At 38.0% G+C, this 15,177-nt stretch overlaps 1 protein-coding gene across 1 annotated transcript; it reads right to left on the reverse strand.

Moving 5' to 3' along the window:
- On the reverse strand, positions 12,352-13,485 carry LOC109710721. The gene is made up of 2 exons (XM_020233459.1): positions 12,850-13,485; positions 12,352-12,504 (listed from the first exon to the last, which is right to left on the reverse strand). The coding sequence occupies exons 1-2, from the start codon at positions 13,483-13,485 to the stop codon at positions 12,352-12,354; spliced, it is 789 nt and encodes a 262-aa protein (XP_020089048.1).

The raw sequence follows: 15,177 nt of genomic DNA on the forward strand, positions 1-15,177 counted from the left end.
CTATATTTATATAGTTCTCACCCCATATTATTTTGGGGGATTTCAGGTTCACACGCGAGCGGCGCTGCGGTGCGAGAAAAGGGCGTAGCTTCGTAGATAGCGCCCTACCACAGAGACCAGTAATAGCATTGCCCCAAGTCGGCCTAGCTATGGGTTGTAGAAAAGAAGAAAACAATGTGTAATAATATCGATTGTATTTGGAAGAAAAGAAAACGAAAATAAATATCTAAAAAGCATGTGTTGTGAATGCTTGTAATAACTTAGTTGTTTTATGTTATTGATACCTTCCTTATGCAATCATGTATGAATGTTGTTCCTGGTTGGAACCTCGTGATTTGTATTGATTGTGACGCCGAGGACGTTCAGGAAAAACTCAGTTCATTCGGTGGTCTGTTGGCGTGCCCGAATCCGACCAAATAGGCGGGTCTCGAGGCGTGACACCACTGATTTACATCTATCGTGCTATGCTGAAATTTTTCAGGAATTGATTTTATTCGTCGATCGAAACGAATTTCTCCGTATGATTCTAATAGGGGAGTCCAGAAGAGCCACGCGTGAATTCTAGCTGATTGAAATTTGCTCCTAGCTCAATTTGAAGGGATATTATTTTCTAATTGGACTAATTGGATCCTGAAGTTGAATTCGTTCGAAATGTTAACTTTTGTTGGACACTCTATTCAAGTTTTAATTTCATTACCTTCGGCAGGAATTTTTACATTTTCGCATCACTTCCCTTTTACTTGGAGTTAGGGGAAGGTACTTGAGGAGTCTAAGTCAACCAGTTTAGATTAGCGAATAAGGTGGGTTAATATTGACCGAATACTTCGGAATCCCTCCTAAGTTGTAGAGAATTTCAGCACTCTTTAATTGTATCATGTTATCATATTAGTAGCTCGAATTTAAACATTTGCATAAGTTTAAATGAAATATGAATTTGGAGCATGATTTAGTAATTTTAGATAAATTTTTACATATTGAACTGGGACTTAACTTAGAAGAAAACTCATTAAACCTACACATGTCACTTTTCGAGAATGCTAACAGATTTAGTTTCAGGAGCTATTTTTACTCTTGTATCACTGCTGTTACTGCGAGGTAGATGCTTAGTTTAGTGTAGGGTGTTACATCCTCCCCTCCTAAAAGAAGTTTAGTCCTCTAAACTTAACACACCTTAGCTCTCGAAGAGTTTGTTAGAAAATAACCGGCACATTAGAAAAACGCAGCGGAAAATAATTTTGCACTTTTAATTTTTTTCGGAAGCCAAATACATATCACATATGAAAACCGAAAACTAATAAATCAAACAGTTGCCGGCGGATCATTCTCATGTTACTATGTAAAAATTTAATCTAAACAAAACTCTTTATGTTTAGAGATCTTATCGTGGATGAGTTAAGGTCTATTAATCTACTGTACGATAGAAACTGAATATGACGAGCAGAGGTTCCGATTAGCCGCGCACATGCCCGGCCTCTACGCATATTCACACGGAATCGGCGACCCGATCAAGCTTCGTCTCACGAACCAGATGAGTCACGGACCATCTGGACGGTGCTAGCAATCCCTCATGATCCACCAGTCGATGAAAAGTAGAGAAGTTGATCGGAGAGAAAATACGTGCGCGCGAGAGAAATCAGAGAGAGATTGATTTCGATATGTATATGCATCTAAATTCATTATGCATCTCTTTAATTAAGATGCATGGCACCTTAATTAAAATTCCTCCATAGGTACGGCATCATATGCCGTACGGCTCTTCTTTTATTTATTTATTTATTTATTTTTTTAACTAACTTATTGTATACGCATACATCACTACAACAAAAATGGTCTATAGCGACACTTTTAAATGTAGGTACATGTCAAAAAAATGCTGCTAGCTAAAATTACCGACACTTTTGAAAAGTGTTGCTATATGTGGGGTCGCTAGGTATATAGTGACAGTTAAAGAGTGTCGCTATAACCTAAAAGAGTGCTGCTAATTTATCAACACTTATTTAAGCATTTAGCAATCGCCGAAATTCTATCTCGTTGGCTGCGGTGGCGGAGGAGGACGACAGGAAAGGCTCTTCGCCTAGAATTTCAGTGAATTGAGTGAAGAGAGAAGAAAAAATGGTAATTGATTTTTCTTTTTTTATTCTTTTCTGTTTGTAATCGGGCCAAATGGACTGGGTGTGGTGGGTTGAGTAGAGTAATCTTTTATTTTTGGTTGGATTGGGCTTTATATTTAGGCATTAGTAGATGTTTTTTTAAGTTTTAGCATAAATGGGACACTTACTCAAAAGTGTCCCAAACATGTGTCCCTATAACCTAATTCTGTTGTAGTGCATATATATAATATAAATCTATATATGTATATATAGAATCTTATTTCATAAAATCTTATCTAATAAGATTTTTCTCTCTCTCCAATAAAATTTAATAATTAAATATTCATACTTATCCAACTAAATCAAATCTAGTAAAAATCTTATCTTGTAAGATATTATGAATATTTAATTATTCTCTAATCCAATTAGAGATAAATATTAATCTCTCCAATATTTAATTAGATCTTATCTAATTTTGATCTTATCCAATAAGATTACTTACTAATATTTAAATCTCATTTAAATATCTTTTATGATTAAATATTATCCACTAATCTAATTAGAGATAAATTTAAATCTTGCACATAATTCTCAAACTGATTCTGAGATCCTAATCTAATTAGGACTATCAGTTATAACCGAATAGAATAATTAAATTTAATTTAATTAAGCAGCTTCCTTTTATTTTCATCGCTAGCTTACACTAAACTCTTTAGTGAACGACTCTCATCCAAACGATTCGGGTGCACACAATTCCTAATGTGTGCGACCGCATAGGTTCATTACCATTCGGTAGTGGAGCTCAACATCAAACTCTTTGATATTTAATTAGAACTCTTCTAATCAATAAATAAGAACAATTCAATTCGAATCATTCATATTCTGTCACCTTGCGTGAGTGACACTTAGCAGTATATCACGGCAATCCAAAATGGTGATGAAAAATTAACATTTTTGTTTACAGTTACTATGTGATTAATTCCTTCCAACATACAATGTCGCAATCGAACTAAGGTTATGGTTACTCGCCAAACCTTATCATTCGACCATATAACTAGAATATCTGAAATCAACTCAATATGGTAACACAGTTAGAAACTCTTTCCACATACCATGTACCCTGGCCAGGGGTTTTCCAAGTCGAGTCCGATAGACTACATAGGACATTCTCCCTCGTCATTGAGAGTGTTAGATCCCTTATTGCGCATTCACATGCCTTCTCGTATAAATCACTATGGCAAATCAGTACCGAATATAGACCCGTGTCTAGAGTCTAAATATTAGTACTGTCAAACGGTAGCAACCTATACGTGAAGCAACTATGATGCCTCAGGTTTGAGGAGTACTTCACACAACTGTAGCAATGAATTTGTCTCTGGCGAGCATAGAATCATGTGACTGTTCAACTAAATAGTCACGCTCAGTGTACTTATTCTCTAACAAGCACCTGTATGCTTGTTCTAGTGTCTCTACACTAGTAACTTGAGATTCGTCACCTCAATTAGAAACATAGCATACACCGGCCTATCCAGAATATCACCGTCCCTGTAATATACTTCTGGCTAGGAGCATTTAAAAAGTCTTGTATAGAAAAGTACATATCTCAAATTCCTAACTCTTAGGAATATGTCTTTTCAAACAAAGACCCTATGGACAATTCATGTCAATATTGTACTGCTATAAAATAGATATGAATAGATTATCTGCCTTTATATTATAAATTATAAATAATTAATATATAAATACCGTTAAGCCAGTGTCACCAAATTCGCTTTTGGGCATATAACTAACAGAGTTGAGGGTGCTTCTTCCTCATCTGCTCTTCAAGTTCCCAAGTAGCTTCTCGTTCAGAATGGTTGCTCCACTGGACTTTAACATATGAAATGGTCTATCTCCTCAAAACTTGCTCCTTTCGGTTCACAATACGTACCGGCTGTTCGTCATAAGATAGATCCTCTCTATGCTGCAAAGTTTCCGGCTCCACATCGTGGCTCGAATTGTGGACATATTTTCTCAATATAGATACATGAAAGATGTTATGCACTCCAGCTAAAGAAGGCGGTAAGGCGAGTCTGTATGCTACGTCACCAATTCTTTCAAGTAGCTCAAAATGGCCCACATAACAAGGGCTAAGCGTCCCACGGATTCCAAAGCACATAACACCTCTTGAAGGTGACACTTTCAAGAAGACATGGTCTCCCACTTCAAACTCGAGCGGTCGTCTTCGATTATCAACGTAGCTCTTCTGCCGACTCTGAGCTGCTCTGAGATGTTCCTTAATCAATTTGCAATGACCCGACTATACAATTTAGTTGGTACCTAATAAAGTTTTGTATCGCCTACATAGTATGAATATATCACTATACCAAGTGGGGGAATATTGGAATGTCGCCCATTTGATTTATTTAAGGATATCTATAAAGATACAGTCGGTCTATTCAATTCGATCTATAAAGATACGGTAGATCTAACGGCTAGGATGTATTTGGACACGTCCTTGATGGACAGACGTGATTTAACATCCTTATATCAAGTTATATATAAATATGTAACATACGGGAGTCCCGGTCTAGCCCTAATCCTAATTTCCATGACGGCTCCATCTCCGGGAAAGAAGGAATTGGACTCGAAATGTCCTACTCTTTTGCAGATCGTGAACAAGAACGAATTACAAGCAAGAATCACTGTCTACAATCTGGGTATAGAAATCGAAATCATGGCAGAAGGTACGATCTTAATTTTTTATAAAGTTTAACAACAGGATCAAGGGACAAATAAAGAGAGTAAAATGTGAAAGTATGAAAGTAATGAGGAAAACACATGAATGTGCTAAGGAGCAAGTGAATAGTAGTGAAAAGACAATGTGAATTATGATATTGGTAATCATTGCATGTGACTATAACCTGTAAGAGCCAAATTGAGCTCAACAACATAGGTGGTACATTTACTTAATTGTGTGAGGTTAATTACAACCATAGCTGATGGCCCTTCGCACTACAACAAAAACGGTTTATAGCGATACTTTTAAATGTAGGTACATGTTAAAAAAGTGTTGCTAGCTAAAATTACCGACACTTTTAAAAAGTGTTGCTATATGTGGGGTCGCTAGGTATATAGTGACAATTAAAGAGTGTCGCTATAACCTAAAAAAGTGTTGCTAATTTACCAACATTTATTTAAGTATTTAGCAAACGCCGAAACTCTATCTTGTTGGCTGCGGTGGCGGAGGAGGATGACAGAAAAGGCTCTTCGTCTAAAATTCCGGTGGATTGAGTGAAGAGAGAAGAAAAGATGGTAATTGATTTTTCTTTTTTTTTTCTTTTCTGTTTGTAATCGGGTCAAATGGACTGTGTGTGGTGGGTTGAGTAGAGTAATCTTTTATTTTTGTTGGATTGGGCTTTATATTTAGGCATTAGTAGATATTTTTTTTAAGTTTTAGCATAAATGGGACACTTACTGAAAAGTGTCCCAAACATGTGTCCCTATAACCTAATTTTGTTGTAGTGTCGGAGGTGGTAGTCTTATGTGACAGTTTATGGTTCCTGTTGAGTGCCAAGATGGTGGTGATCTTTGAACCTAGGAGTGCGGGATGTCATCCATGAGAGCAGGGATAAATTTGACTGGATCATGAGTCGGTCATTGTGACTGGGTTATCATTTCTTATTAGTTACTGTATCTGATGCATGATGAGACACGTTTTATAGTTCTCACTGCTTCTTTATAGAGAGGTGATAGTAGATATCTATTTATAGTTTAGTATATTATGTGATTAGTTATTCAATTCAGTTTATACCTAGACGTAGTGGTTTAGGTCGTCATTATTGTCGATTAGCCCATTGGCAATATTTTTCAATAGTTCGCACGTTATATTATTTTTTATTTTATTTGAGAGCCTCAGCGCCAGCTAGTGACCGAGGAAAGGGATGGCAGGTTAAGTAGCATCTCCTATCCTGGGCGATATGCTAGTAGAGGACCATTCCCTATAATAGTATAGCTAGCTGTACATATTAGGCCCAGGGGAGTAGGTTGTGTTATATATTATTTTGGTTGTGCAGTAGAGACTTGTATAGTTATAGCTATAGTTATTTAGTTATATATAGACTCATAATACATGTTTTTTTCTTGAATATGCTCGATGTATATAATTTGGATATGTTAATTAGACCAAGCTTCGTATGTGCGGGTTTCGTTATCGTGCACATGGCAGGTCTATTAGTGTACCCAAAGGCTTCCGTTGTAACTCGGAGTGTGAGAGATTAAGTTAGTATCAAAGTCTAATAATGTATTAACTGGAGTTAATAAATCCTAGGCTTTTGGCAAATCTTAAGGATAGATCGAAGGTAGTGAGTGACGTGACTTACAGTGCAAGTCGGTAAATTGAGTTATGTGCAATCTTTAAAAGTGCATTAAAGAGTAACCAAAGGTGTCGTATCTTTTTCTTTTGGATAATTATATTAGCTCCAGACAGTATAATGTCATAGGTGGGAAAGGAGATGCCTTTTTGGACTTTCGCTTGATTAGATTAAGTTGTGTGTTATTGTATAATTAATTTTGTTTTGTTCCAGGTAACCGACATGGCACAGCGTGTGCGGCTTTTTTTCTTAGTTTTTTCTTTTTTTAGATGTTTGTTTTTATTTTTTGGCCAAACGTAGAGCTCTACTTGAGCAGCTCAACTGCTATATCCAATTAGCCTATTATTTTTATTCCTAAGTACTACTTTCAAACATATTTTAGATCACAAATTGTTGAAACAATGGCCAATTTAACAACCAAGAATCAAAGAATTTTCTGAAGAATATTGACAGTAATTACGTGCATACTTGTTTTGAAAATATAAAGGTTGAGAAAGTCATTAGAGGCCATTAAGAATCTTGAGGAGACTCATCCAAATAGGCCCCACTTCTTGTCATTCCACAAGCAAGACATGTTCGATGGTGTAGTTATACTTTTCTACTCCTTCCATTCCACAAGGTTATTTTTGCAAGGAGACCCTTGTCACATAGTCAATGGAAGTCATGTTTTTCCAAATCATGCAACTTGCTAGACGAGAACGATGCGTGTCCGCAGCACATCCAGAAATTTAAAATAAAAAAATAAAAATAAAGAAAACAACAATAATAACCGGAAAAAAAAAAGCATAGGAACTACGAACTAGAGTTTGAAGCTTATTAAATAATGGAGACTTAATTACGCTCTACTATACTATATATGTTTTTGTATTATTTTTATTTGCACTATTACACAACTCTCTTTTGAGTAGGTCTTGTGTGCTATTAGAAGTACGGAGGCCTCCGTGCTTCTAAGCCGTTTTCAATAATGGAGCTTTCGATCGATGATCGGCTCCATTAGACTTAATATAGTATATTTGAAGTATTTAGAAAATAAATTTTGTGATTTTTCGATATCATTTACCTAGCAATCGAAGAGATTCAAAATCAACAGCTGAAAATAAAAATCTTTTAAAAAGTGGTGATATGGCATTAAAATTTTCGATCAGAAATATTGATCTTACTGCAAATAACTATAGTACGTATAAAGAATTTTCTATTAAAATTTCATTTGATTTGAATAATTCTACACCGTTAAACTTGCAAACAATATATATCAACTATTAAAAATTGTTGATTTTGAACCCCTTCGATCGTTAGGTAAATGATATCAAAAAATCGTAAAATTTATTTTCTAGATTCTTCAAGTACGCTAGATCAAGCCTAATAGAACCGATCGTCGATTCGAAGGTTCCATCATCAAAACGGCTTAGGAGCATAAAGACCTTCGTGCTCCTAATAGCACACAAGACCTACTCCTCTTTTTTGCTAAGATACTATTATATTATTAAATATATACTTTGCTACTTTTAACTAGTGTATTTAACAGTTTTCACATAAAATTATTGATTTATTTCACTATTTATGTGTTTTTCCTATTTTTGATTGCGTTTTGTCATTTTTGTTTGTGTGTTCGTTGTAGCATTGATTCCAAGGAAAAATCGGTATTTTCATTTTCTAAAAAAATCCGGAAAATAGATATGCTAGTTTTCCGTAAAATAGAAAGAGTTTTTTAAAAAATGCTTATTTTTCTTCAAAACAAACAAGCGAAAAATTGAAAAAGAAGTTTTGCATGAAACTTTTTCTTAAAAATTTATTTTCATACTTTTTCGAGGAACCAATCAGCCGTTTATAATGTAAGGATTGTGTTGGGAGCCGAATTTCCCGACCCTAGACCCGGTCAAAGATCCTCCTCGGGAAGCGCATCGGGGTGAGGAACGGCTGCGGATAGTGATCCTCGAAGTTTGCCCCCTTCGACAGATCAAGCGATTCGGCTGATGAGGGATCGGATAAGCCGAGTTCGAAAAACTTTACCATAGAATCGGTTCGGCTGGATGAGCCGAATGTATTGACTGAGCAAAGATTGAGGTCGGCCGATGAGCCGAACGACTAAAGAAAACTGAAACTGATCGACTCGAGGAGACGAATGCCTAAATAACACAGAAACTAGCCGGCTTGAGGAGCCGAATGCCTCTATATTGATTGACTGGAGAGAGAAATACAAAGGCGGATATGAAGTTTACAACGGAGTGATGCCCGTGGGGCAGACAGACTTCAAAGATCTAACTTAAAAACTACTCATAGGAAAAAAGCAGCAAAATTATAAGTAGACTACTACTAGGAAGTGTAGGAAATTGCGTGGAAGATAAAAGCGGTCTTTTGTACACAAGGGCAAAGGCCTCTTTCTTTTAGGGCGTTATTAGCCTATTTATATGTTGCCCTTTGATCAATTACTCTTTTTCCACGATCGGCCATGACTTCCTAATTCTTCGGACCACTTCCAGCCGATCGGAACCGCTTACAACCGTTTGCGGTTACTGTAACCCCCTCGATCTAGCGCGGTTCATGCTTCCCTTAATGCTCCCGGGGCATATCGAAACTGTGGCTCTTGCGTAGACTTGACATGCCAGCTGTCCACGCCGAATTGGCCCAACAATTGCCCCCTCGGTAGCTTTTGAAGCGACGCTTCGGTAGCTGGCGTCTTCCAAGGCATGATTACTTTTCAAATTCCTAGTGTTGGTCTGTCTCAACTGTTCGTCTCCTCTTATGCCGAAATTCTGCCATCGCTTCAAGATAAAGCGTGATCTGAGGCGTATTTCTCGGTCCAATTAATTTCAAACCTTCTGTTCTAGTAGCTGACGTGATCCGACGAGCATTTTTCCACCCAGAGTACGATTGGGTTTCGGCCGTTCATTTTTCTTCACGGCCCTGATTTCACCCTCGATTTTTGTCTTACATGCGGCATTAATTAGGTCATTTTAATTACTGCCGTCTATTCATCATTATAGCCGACCTCGGAATTCGTTTCGACACGACGGCCATCTTTCCTTCTTCTTCAACTGTTATCTTTCGTCTTCATTGCTTTCTTTTACTTCTTTTTCGTTTCTTACAACACTTCGTCTCTTCCATCGAAACTCCTTTCTCATTTTTCTTTCTTTTGAGTAATGGCACTGGTTCCGCCTCTTCCTTCTCATCCGTCCCTTGATTATACTATACTTAAACCCTTTGTCGACTCAAACCCATCTCGAGTTATTTTGGGTCCTTCTCTTACAGACATGCTATCCCTTATTGACTCACCCTTTTCTGGCGACGGTCTTCCCCTGAGAAAAGCTATTCACCTTCAGTCTTGGTACTCTTCAGCTTCAACAGGGAAGAGTCTTCGAACCTGGCCAAGTATCTCAGAGGCATACTTAACCTGGTTAGATAGAGTAGAAGCCGCCTTTGGTGACTTTTGGCGAGAGGTTGGGATATATGAAGCCATTCAATTATCTCGGCATCCTCCTATTGCAGAAAATCTTCTTCTAGCCGCTGCTCTGTGTTTTTGTCCCCTGCCTCTAATATTTTTCTTTTCAAAAGAGGATCTCTTACCCCCACTCTTTTTGATGTTGCCGCCATTGCCGGCTTGCGCCCTCATGGCGTTACTATTTCTATGTCTTATAATCCTGACGGCGTATCTGATTTTGAGGATCGTTTAGACCTCAATGACTTGGCTTACTCCAAGTTTATCCGCAAATTCGCAGGTGAATCCCCTGCTCCTGTCACTAGAAAAGAACATACAGCATTCCTCCTTTATTGGTTATGTTATAATTTCTTCTGTACTCGTTCATAGAAGATCAATCGTGATTTTGTTCTAATCGCCGTTGGTTTGTCTAACAGCGATAGATTAGCTCTAGGGCCTTATTTTCTTGCCTTTGTTTATAGAGAAATTTTTGATTCTATCAAAATACTGCCTTCTGGAGATGGTATTTCCATCCATTCTGGCTGTGGTATTTTCTGGTTTCTCCAAATATTTTTGCAATTCTATATTCCGGCTTTATGTCAATTTCCTTTTAATCCGACTTCTGCTGCCCAATTTGATTCTTATGGGTTAGCTCTCGGCTGTCCGCAGCCGATGACTCCGGGTCAACTTTTTGACTTTCTTACTTATTTTAAAACTTTTTATGAGCCGAGTCCTGAATCGGCTATTTCCTGGGCTCCCTTTGCTGACCGTCTTACCGGTCCCTCCTGGTTCCTTGCCCGGTTTGAAGCTATCCAAGGTGAATTGGCCTCTTCTCACGCGAGTGAGTACTAGAAGTATGGTACTCTTATTTGGCTCCGAGAGATCTTCATGTGGGGTTAAAATCGCGCTCAAAACTATTACCAAGCACTAAAGTTTATTCTCCTCAGTATGTGGCCCGCCTGTTTGGATTTGTTCAGGCGATTCTTGCTCCATCTAAATTATTTACAACTAATACAAACGATCATCGACCGCCTACTAAAGGTATAGCCGAAGCTGATAAGATTTCGGCTATGGGAAATCGCCTTCGTCGATTCTTTAAATTAGTAAGCTTCGGACCGAACTACACAGGAGTAGCTCTTGCCGGCTATGCTACCATTTGGGATCATTTTACTGATCGTATTCTCCACCTTTCTCTTCTTTGCGCATTCCGTAGAACTATTCATCCGCTTGTTTTAGTTGATACTCCTGCCTCATCATCAAGAGAAGAAATAGAAGAAGTTTCTGATCACATCTCTGATGCCCAGCCTTCTTCTTCTGTAATGTACTTACCCTTATTTTAACTTTTCTTTTTAACATTCCCAATACTTACTTTCCTTCTGTTTCCTTTTTTTTCTACAGTCAATTCCAGTTTCTCCATTGGTCTCAGCTTCAGAAAAAGACTGATTGAGACCGCTCAATCTACTCCTCCGCCGCCTCCAAAGCGGCGTAAATCAGTTGCTAAAAGGCCCCATTCCAAGCAAGCCGAAAGTATTTCTGCGGCTAATGTATCAAAGAAAAAAACTGAGGAAACACCACCAGCTCCTGTTCCCGAAAAAAGAGCCAAAGAAATGCCTTCGGCTGATGCCTCAAGACAAGAATCTGTTCCTAATGAGCCTATTGAGATTGAGGTATATCGATTCGATTGGCCACTTTAACTTGTATTATTTTCTCATCTTGTTTACCATTCTTTTAATAAAACAGTCTTCTCCTGAGAACAATTCAAGAGCCCGTTTTGCTTCTTCTTTGAAGACGCAGATTAGTAGACAAGTTCGTCGAGATGTTCGCCTTGAGAAAAAGCAAGAGGAGGAGAGAAAAAGGACTACCCGAGAAATGGGCTCAAAGCTACCAGCAAGTACTACCAATCCATCTTCGGCAACAATTGAGGAAGAAGATGTGACTGTACCTCTAGAAAAAGATATTGGAGAACCAGGGCGTCGTTCGACTCCTGAAGCTTCATCACCTAGAGCTTCATCTCTTACTCCTGATGATGCTCTGTCTACTGCCCTTCATGCATTGTTAACTTCGAGCCCAAATTCTAATGAAGGAGATGATTCGAACACTATTGTGATGTCGTCAGACACTCAACAACAATTTGATGAGTGCCTTCGATTATATAGTCAAGGTCTCCTATATTTGGCTTGGAATCCAGAGCAATTTGATCGGCTATGTGCTCTTTTACTTGACTTGGCCGATCGGTCAGACATTTCTTCTGCCAATAAATATTTTGTAGAGATTCTATCATCTCAACTTTCTTCTTTTTTGGCTCGGCAACAATCTTTGGGTGCCGAGCTTTTGTCCTTGGATCAACATTTTCACCGTGTTGACTATTTCAAGAATTCTATACCTGAGGTAGCAGCTCCTATTACTAACATGAGCCGTGAGGATCGTGTCTTAGCAGATCAAGAATCGTCTCTGCATTAGCGCATTTTAACTCTTGAAGAAGAATTGGCTGCAGTTAAATTGACTGTAGCTCATATTTCTGAGCGTCGACTTCAATTACAAGATCACTTGAAGTCCAGAAAAGAAGAAGGTATAAGACTGAAGGAAGAACTTTCTCGGCTTTACAAAGTGCATCCCTTGATGAAACGCTGAAGAAAAGCTGCTGAAACTGCTCAAGCCAATTTTACAGCCGAATGAAACCAACTCAGAGATTTATCATCTTGATTAGGCTTGGAATATTCTAACTTTAACTTTGGTTATTCTCCCACATGGATGGGTAATACTTCTTTAAATATTTTCCATTAACTGTCTTCTCATTTTATGACCCATCTCTGTTTCTTAAGTAGTATGCATTTTCTTTAGTGACTCTGCTTATCTGAAATGGTCCTTCCCAATTTGGAGACCATTTACCATATAATCGGTCTTTTCGACCGATAGGGAATAATAATCTAAGAACTAAATCATCAACCGCAAAAAATTTAGCTTTCACTTTTTTATTATATGCATCACATACTCGGTTTTGATAAGCTTGCAAATGATTTAACGCCGTCAACCGAGTTTCATGTAATTTGTCCATTTCATCTTTCATTAACTCACTGTATTCATCAGCCGACAGCTTTCTTTGATTTTCTAATCTTAACGAAGGCACTGTTATTTCGGCTGGAACAACGGCCTCATGGCCGTATACTAATTGGAATGGCGTCATCCCAGTTGCCATTTTCACCGAAGTCCGGCATGCCCATAACACTTCAGATAGTTTTTCATTCCATTTTCTTGGATATTTTCCAATATGCCGCTTCATAAGATTTATAATCACCTTATTTGCTGCTTCAGCTTGTCCATTTACTTGAGCATAATAAGGAGACGAATGGAGTAACCTTATCTTCCGAGATTCGATGAACCGAACGAACTGTCCACCCGTGAACATTGTCCCTTGATCGATTGTAATTGTCTCGAAAATTCTAAAGCGATGAATTATATGATCTTCAACAAAATCGATGATTTCTTTCTGAGTGACCAATCGAGCAGGTTTTACTTCCACCCACTTAGTAAAGTAGTCAACGGCCACTATTAAAAACTTATGACCAGCCGAAGAGAATTCGGCTGGATTTCTCCAATCAAATCCATGGCCCAACCTCGAAAAGGCCATGGTTTAATTATAGCATACATCTCTGAGGCATGAACTCTTTGTACTGAACCATGGAATTGACAATCCTGACAACCCTTAGCATATTCTATGCAATCTTGATGCATAGTAGGTCAATAATATCCTAAGTGTCGAATTGTCCATCTTAACTTTTTTCCTGCTAAATGGGCTCCACATAAGCCTTCATGTATTTCTCCCATTACTAATAAAGCTTCTTCGGGTCCCAAACATTTTAATAATACTTCTTCGGCTGTTCTTTTATAAAGCTGTTCATTTAACAGACAGTAGCCAAGTGCTCTTCTTCAAATATTATAGTCGACCTTTTCGTTAGGGTCTTCCAAATATTCAATTATAGGTTTTCTCTAATCTTCTTTTACCTCTATAGGGGCAACGATTGGTTCCCGCATATGAACCGAGGGTAAAAGCCTTTTCTCTATCTTTGTTAAACCTTGCTTCGGCTCTCTATATCCTGAAGCCGATTGAGCTAACCCATTCGCTTGCTCATTTTCTTCCCTAGCCGAATGTTTGAACTCGACTTCTCCGAAACTGTAAAGCAATTCTACTGTTTTCTTCAAGTAATTTTGTAAATTTCGGCTCACGCATCGGTATTCTCCACTGACTTGTTTGATTACCAACTGCGAATCACCGATGACTCTAATTGACCTGACTTTTAATTCTTGTTCTAGGCCAATTATTAAGGCCTCATATTCGACTTGATTGTTAGAGCAGCCGAAATCTAGCTCGAAAGCAAATTGGCACGAATACCCTTCAGGAGATTGGATAACTATTCCAGCTCCTGCTGATTCGGCTGTTCTTGAGCCGTCAAAATAAAGTGTCCAAGGTTGACAACCGACTAAATTTTGCTTCGGCTCTTCAATTTCCACACATGGATGGTTAGCCAAGAAATCAGCTATTGCTTGTCCTTTAACAGCTTTTTTGCTGGAATATAATTAAGGGAGAATTCAGACAAAGCCAATATCCATTTTCCATGTCGATCCCTTAATACAGGTTTGGCCAACATATACTTTACCAGATCAGTTTTGCATATTACCGATACCTCAGTTGGTAAAATATAATATCTTAGCTTTGTACAAGCATAGTACAATGCCAGGCATAATTTTTCAATAGCCGAGTATCGTTTCTCAGTATCTAATAATCGTCGGCTTAAATAATAAATCGCTTGTTCTTCCTTTTCTTCATTTTCTTGGGCTAATAAACACCCAAGATTTTTCTCCGCAGCCGAAATGTATAATTTCATCGGCTATCTTTGCTTAGGAGGCATGAGAATAGGAGGATTTGATAAATACTTCTTTATACTTTCAAATGCTCCATGTTGTTCCTCCGTCCAAACAAATTCTTCCTTATTCTTCAGCTGAAGCAATAGAGTAAAAACTCCTATTCTCCCGGCCAAATTAGATATAAATCGCCGTAAATAATTTATTTTTCCGAATAAACTTTGCAATTCTTTCTTGCTTTTTGGAGGCGGCAATTCTGATATAGCTTTTGCTTTATTTTTATCAACTTTTATTCCCTTTTTATGTATGAAAAATCCTAAAAAAATTTCTGCTGAAACTCCGAAGGCACATTTCAAGGGATTCATCTTTAACTTGTATTTTCTCATCCTTTCAAAACCGAGCTTGAGATCAACCCAATGTTCGGCTTGTGATTTGGATTTTACAACTATATCATTGATGT

The sequence above is a fragment of the Ananas comosus genome, linkage group 5 (genome assembly GCF_001540865.1).
Source record: "Ananas comosus cultivar F153 linkage group 5, ASM154086v1, whole genome shotgun sequence".
NCBI classification, from domain to species: domain Eukaryota; kingdom Viridiplantae; phylum Streptophyta; class Magnoliopsida; order Poales; family Bromeliaceae; genus Ananas; species Ananas comosus.

What these genes read in the sequence shown, in the direction of transcription:
- LOC109710721 (XM_020233459.1), bottom strand. Translation starts at nt 13,485, where the DNA reads ATGGCCTTTTCGAGGTTGGGCCATGGATTTGATTGGAGAAATCCAGCC. An exon ending in TGCAAGCTTATCAAAACCGA is followed by an intron (nt 12,505 to 12,849) that starts GTATGTGATGCA and finishes TGGCTTGAGCAG; the next exon opens with TTTCAGCAGCTTTTCTTCAG.